This window comes from Panicum hallii, chromosome 1 (assembly GCF_002211085.1).
Source record: "Panicum hallii strain FIL2 chromosome 1, PHallii_v3.1, whole genome shotgun sequence".
In the NCBI taxonomy this organism is placed as follows: domain Eukaryota; kingdom Viridiplantae; phylum Streptophyta; class Magnoliopsida; order Poales; family Poaceae; genus Panicum; species Panicum hallii.
In genome coordinates, this window is record NC_038042.1 from 31,318,178 (window position 1) to 31,324,608 (window position 6,431).

General features: G+C 42.2%; 1 protein-coding gene across 3 annotated transcripts; it reads right to left on the minus strand.

Moving 5' to 3' along the window:
- Positions 1 to 220: 220 nt before the first annotated feature.
- Positions 221 to 2,529, minus strand: LOC112876439. 3 transcript variants are annotated; one of them, XR_003225318.1, is made up of 6 exons: positions 2,415 to 2,529; positions 1,885 to 2,289; positions 1,310 to 1,800; positions 1,075 to 1,203; positions 641 to 935; positions 221 to 489 (listed from the first exon to the last, which is right to left on the minus strand). XR_003225318.1 is itself a non-coding variant. In XM_025940563.1 (4 exons), the coding sequence occupies exons 1-3, from the start codon at positions 1,400 to 1,402 to the stop codon at positions 645 to 647; spliced, it is 489 nt and encodes a 162-aa protein (XP_025796348.1). In that variant the 5' UTR covers positions 1,403 to 1,594; the 3' UTR covers positions 221 to 489; positions 641 to 644. The 3 variants fall into 3 exon arrangements, 1 of the variants encoding a protein (XP_025796348.1); XR_003225319.1 differs by having other exon boundaries at positions 1,310 to 1,815; XM_025940563.1 differs by lacking the exons at positions 1,885 to 2,289; positions 2,415 to 2,529 and having other exon boundaries at positions 1,334 to 1,594.
- Between the last annotated feature and the right edge of the window lie 3,902 nt (positions 2,530 to 6,431).

The following is a 6,431-nucleotide window of genomic DNA, read 5'->3' on the forward strand; positions in this document are numbered from 1 at the left end:
GTGTTGTGGGCGCGGATTGCAACATATGTGCATACACGTTTGCAACTATGTTCGCTGACGAACCGCAGCAGTGGTGCATGCCAATTGCATCTCTGATTAAAAAATAGCAAAAAAGCAGCAAAAAAGAATATGTAGTTGCAACTAATCACACAAAAAATATAGAAATCAGACTATTGCAACTAATCACATATTAAATGTATAGAGATCAGACATCAGGCGATTTGCAATTTGCATGTTCACCATTTGCAAAAATTAAGGTACATTAGTTGCTACTGCAGACAATTTAGATAAGTTTTGTACAAAAGTTGCTACATAAGTTACAACAGTTGCTACAACAAACCGTTCCAAAAATCCTCATTGCGATTCATTCCATTCAATCTTTCTCCCACCAAGCCTATAGACGTCACGTTCATCGGGTATGTCAAGTTAGTTCAAGGGGTGGAACACCAAATAGTGCATCATCTCAATCCTGTATATCATCCCTTTGAACTGGGGAGAAAAAAAGACAGATAAAACACACACACAAGTAAGATAAAAATATATAGATTAAAAATCACACACATATAGTGAAAAATGGGCCCAGAATTCCATATAGTGAAAAGATAGCTCATCGAGTTGATGTCAATGTTTAGACTCTCACCATCCTAGAATTCCATATATTTCCAAAGGAAAAACATGCGATCATTGGGCCCAGCTTGCTTTGGCACATCAATGAACGGCCTGCTCCAGTTGTCAAATTGAGAGAATTTGTCCTTGGTAACCTTCTGGAATGCAGCGTTTATGATGGGCAGCTTGTCATAGATGGACTGGTGATGTGGTTTAGGAGAAGTGCCCGCCCAAAAATAGTCAATCGAATCCAAGATATCGATGCGATTGTGGATGAGGTTGATACAGTAAACAAAATAGTGCTTCCCAACACATACAGGCATGAATATCTGCATGCCCCCAGAAAAAAAAACAAAAAAGATAAGAAACCATTTGCAACTATTTACAAGCAAGAGAAACGAGTATAGTTCATTAATTGCATCGCATGAAGGAAAAAAGCGGGGAGCGATGAGATAATCAGATACTAACCAACTTTGCTTTTGTTATATCCGAATAATGCTCGATTTCAGACTCCAAGCACTGTCTCAGGATTTTGAATTCTTCAGTCTTGGTTTTTCCATCATCCATGTAGACCTTCTCAACATTCTTTGCCTGAACCTAAAAAAATATATATATTTTGTAATACACTAGGTAAGCGAATGAAAAAAAACAGTAGGTAACGTGAAGGAGGGGTGTGGGGGGGGGGGGTTCAATAAAAACTCACAAAGAACCCAGTGGTGAGGAATACCCTGTATCTCATCGAATCTTCCTTGTGAACAATGTCATCATAACGAAGGCAATGGATAGTGAAATCCATTATAGAAGAGATGCCGTCTTTATCATCAGCAAAAGTGGTCAGGAGGTCATGGCCGTCAAAAGCACAGAAGATGCTAAAATCAACCAGAATCGAGCTGTGAGTAGGAAAAAAAACAAATATGTTACCAACTGTATAGGGGTTGAGAAAACTAGTTGCAACAATGATATCTGCCAATAGCGATGTGTGTGTGCTTATGCTTTCAACTTCTCATCAGAGGCGATCTTGTTCCTCGTAGCAAGTGCCTTTGCCAAGCGTACTTTCGCGGGGCAACCTGGGATTTTGAATGGAAATATGTACTTCCTTGGCTTCTTCCTCAACCTCTCTCCAACATGTTTGAAAATCGTCTTTTGAAACTCGTTGAAGTTTTGGGAACCTCGTTCACATTCCTCTTAAGACAACTGCACAGCAAGGGGCTGGGAGTTGATGTCATCAATCAGATCCTCTAAGAAACTTAGATCACCTGCAGCTGCGCTGGGGCCTACCTCACAAGGAACACTTCTCTTCAGCTTTGAAATTTCTTCATTAGCATGCTCGCGCAGCTGCATCAACCATTTCTCATGTTCATCGCACAGCGCTTGGTCATCTTTAGTGAGCTGAAGCTTCGCCCTCATGTTCTTGCCGGCTGCCTTTCCTTTTTGTTGTTTCTGCTTCTTGGTTTCCTCCTTCTTCTTGTCAGCCTCAGCCTTCATTCTCGCCGCTTCCAGCTGCTTCTCCTCCTTTTTCACAGCAGCATCAGGCTCCTTAGCTTTCTTTGCTTCAGCTGCTTGTGTTTTCAAAATATCAGCAGCCCTTGTGGAGCGCGTACTCCTTCTGTTGTAAGCAATTGGTACTTGGGCAGCTTGTTCCTTAATGGGTCCTTCAGAATGTATACCAGATGCAAACATTGGCTGCAGTAAATTGCAAAATGTAACTACGCTGAGTTGCAACATGTAAACCCAACAAAAATGCTAGTAATAAAAACATCCAAGAAAAGATTGCACATAAAGCAACATGGGGGAGGGAGGAAGCTTACATCAGGAGTGCTTGAAGCTGCGGTTGCCTTACTGTGTGGAGCAAGCTGTTCATCAGTGGTGTCGTTGCCCGTGGAGGCGACGACACAAGAAGTGGGCTGGGCTGGACCGCTAGATATGTCCTAGGTACAAAATTGCAACATAAAAGGTTTATGAATTGCAGAGAGCGTAAATACCTTGGTGTTATTATATGAAAACACAAATGCAAAAAAGTAGGAAAACTAAAAAAATATGTGCGTGGGGAAGATAAATAGCTTACAACAGATGTGCCCGCGCTTGCAGATGTCCGTAAGTTGGGTACATCCCTGATCGCAGCTCCATCTGCCTCCTTGTTTAGGGTCTCATATTCAATCTCAGTTGTCTTATTTTGTACAAAAAAGCACAAATTGCAATCATTGAGTCAATTGAATTGCACATTCAGACTGTATGAATTACTACAAATATGAAAAAATAGATCTTACAGTGACATCTCTGTTCTCAGCAAGCTCCCTGGTGTCAGTGGAGCGGGATGTGTCATCAGCAGTGGCATGTTCTTTGCTGTGTACATCACTGAGTGCATCTCCAGCTGGCTCCTCGTTTGGTTCAGGGGTCGCCGTGCGTGAGGCCGTTTCCATCTTAGTTGTTACGTTCTGTGAAACACAAATTGCAAACGGTGAGTCAAATTTATTGCATATTTAGCCTGTGTGAATTACTACAATGTGAAAAAATGGTCTTACAACATCTCTATTTGGGTCAGGGGGCACCGTGTGTCAGGCCGTCTCAATCTCAATTGTTTGCTTCTGTAAAAACACAAATAACAAATAGTGAGTCAAATGGATTGCACATTTAGCCCATGGTGAATTACTATAATTTGAAAAAAAAGATGGAGGGAGGGGGGATAGCTTACATCAGCTGAACCCGCGTCGGTGGATATACCAATGTTTGGTACATCCCCCGGCGGAGATCCACATGCATCACTGCCCAAAGTATCCTCTTAGCTAATGTGGTCCTGATTTGTTTGAAAATTGCAAGAGATTAGTGCGGAGAATTGCGATATGCACTGATCACAGATTAAAAATAATAATAATAAATAGTGTAGAATGTTACATCGGAGGCTGGGCTATCATAAAAAAGAGAAGGCCAGGGATTCTAGGGATTCTGTGTGTTTGAAAGTTCACAAAAAAATAGGGGTCAAAAAAAACATTGCAACAGTGCTAAAAATGAAAAATAAATAACTATTGCATTATGTGCACCTGGTCGTTGTAAATTTCATTAAGCGGTGAGGTTTGTAGCATGGTGCATATAGACTCCACAGCCTTAGTAGGGCCACACAATGCAGATGGTGCTGCGGGCGGATTGGAAAAAACCATAGGAGAGAGGGATATCAAAAAATTGGATGACAAAAAAGGTAAAAATCATAGTGAATATAGAAAAAAAGGTAATCGTAAAAAGAATTACTTGATATGCCAATTTCCTGGGCGTCAACATTGTCGTGCCTAGGTGATGGAGTGCATGGGCGGCTGTTGTGGGGGGTCCTTTGGTGATGTAAATATGCCGTCCAGATTATCCTCAAAAACTGCATCATTGTTGATATCAACTTCAAGTGGACTGGGACATGGAGTCATGAGTCCTCCAGCTGTATCTTCATCACCTGCTGCTGCACTATCATCGCCTGTTGCTGCTATTGCTGCACTATCATCATCTACTTCTCCTACTGCTGCTGCTGCACTATCATCACCTACTTCTCTTACTGCTGTTGCTGCACTATCATCGCCTGCTGCTGTATGCACATTCCTCGATCTAGCCCTCCTCCTAGCGTCATTGGCAGCAATTTTATCAACCCGGGCATCGACAAGCAGCTTCTGCATGGCGTTGAAGCACTCATGGTGGGCTTTTGCTATGAGCTCATTTGCCCTAGTGTTGTCATCAAAAGTCTTCAAGATCTGCAACGCTTCTGACTTCCTGCTTCTTCCAACTACATCAGCAATACTCTAACCGAAAGAAGCACTGAAGCTGGGATAACGGTAAATGGTAGGGGCTGCAGATTGGTGGTGGCATGATTGCCAGAGTCATGAGATGTGCCAGCCCCATGAGCAGAAGTATCGGCAGCAGTAGAGCTTCCACGATCAACTTGAGGGGCGGGAGCTGCTGCTGAGGCGACGGCAGGAGCTATTGCTGGGGGGAGGCTGTAGCAGGTGTCAGTAACACTCCACAGCTGCCAAAAAAAATTTAAAAAAAAGAAAAGTTAGGCACATAGAAAATAGAACACACAAATTGCAATTGATATATCTACATGGTTACGTCTTGACTCGTGTGCAATTGCATGGAAGCAGAGGGGGAGGGGTGTGTGTGTGTTAGTGTGTGTGTGTGTGAGAGAGAGAGAGAGGGGCTTATCCTGAGGTTACCATACTCAATAGTCCCCGAGGGGGCATCTCACCTATGATCTAGTGCTGATACCATACTAATCATCGTCGTGTCCAGGAAAGCACATCGGGGCACCAAGAATGAATTAGCGTTCTAGTGTCTAAACCATGCTGCAGGTTATCAACATATAGCATCTGCATATGTAAAAATGTATTATGTCAGTTGCAACACAAACATAACAAAAAGGATTGACATTTAAAAAAGCATAGAGATGTTGCAAAAACAAAGAGATAGGCCGGTTGCAGAAAAAAAACAAACCCAGTTCCACCAATTACTACTATGAATATGGACCAGATATGGACCGCATGTTGCAACAAAAAAGCATATGTTGCAAAATAGAGAGATAGCCAGTTGCAAACAGAAAAGCTAACCAGTTGCAACATTAATTAATACTATGTCAGTTGAGTAAGATATGGTTAAAAAATAAAATAAAAAATGGATAGATTGCAACTGTGACACCGAGCCAATTGCAACGACAATATGGAACCGATTACTACAACAATTACTACTATGAATATGGCTAGATTATGGACCAACTTTTGCAACAATTGCTACTAAAAAACTAAAACAATAGAGATAGGCCAGTTGCAAAGAGGGAAACTGACCTAGTTGCAAAAAATTACAACAACAGAGATATAGGCCAGTTGCAACATGAAAACTTGCAAAATTACTATGTCAGTTGAGATATGGTTAAAATGAATCAAGCTGGACCAGGTTGCAACTATAGCAGTGAGCCAGTTACAAGAACAATGTCGAACCAACTACTACTATCAATTGAGCTCCAACTAAAAGTTAAATCAATCTGAAACAAATTACTACTACCAATATGACAACGAAAAGATATATGAAAAAAAGGAAGTGCATGAAACAAATTGGCGCCGGTAACAGGGCAAAAGCACTGACTGTTAGGAATATTCCACAACCAGTGATCGGTGAGTTGATGCCTTTCTCCTCAAAATCCTTTTTATATAGACGAGAAGCTTTGCTAAGATTGTCACCAGTTCCTAGTGCCAATATTCTCCAAATCTTCACTATTCTTTACATCCCCAAGCCTGATGTAAGAGTCAATGTTGGAGAATAATAGCGACTGGAATGCGCAGATGAAGAATGCTCTAAGCCCCAAAGCTCTAGTGAGCGTCCTATTCTTGAATCCACGAAGAATATCTGAATCCTTGATACCTACTTTGGGGTTGTACGCGCTGCCGCGTATTTGAGCTCCCAACACCCTCCGCTTCAGATGAGCTTCATCATCCGTCATGCAAGGTGGGTCGCTGCCGACATTTGGGAACTGGAACACACACCAGACGTTGTGCACTGTAATTGGAATTTCTTTGCCACCACCAATCTCTAATTCCATTGTTTCTAGGTTGAGCTTCCGCATAAGCCAACTGAGCAATTGCCTATCCAGAGTATGTGGCTTGAAGGATAACAGCCCACCAAAATTCTTCGCGTGTACTTGACCCTTGAGATTATCATCAAGAGCTTTGACAATATCTATAAATTTGGAAGGAGAGCATCGAATGGAGATAGGCCTCTTCTTTGGGTCAACTCCTACACCAACAGCAGGGGTAGGGGGAGGGGCTGTGGCGTGGCTAGAAGGATGACCGTGCGCCTGG

What these genes read in the sequence shown, in the direction of transcription:
- LOC112876439 (XM_025940563.1), bottom strand. Translation starts at nt 1,402, where the DNA reads ATGGATTTCACTATCCATTGCCTTCGTTATGATGACATTGTTCACAAG. An exon ending in AAGATTCGATGAGATACAGG is followed by an intron (nt 1,204 to 1,333) that starts GTATTCCTCACC and finishes ATATTTTTTTAG; the next exon opens with GTTCAGGCAAAGAATGTTGA. An exon ending in ATATAACAAAAGCAAAGTTG is followed by an intron (nt 936 to 1,074) that starts GTTAGTATCTGA and finishes GGGGGCATGCAG; the next exon opens with ATATTCATGCCTGTATGTGT.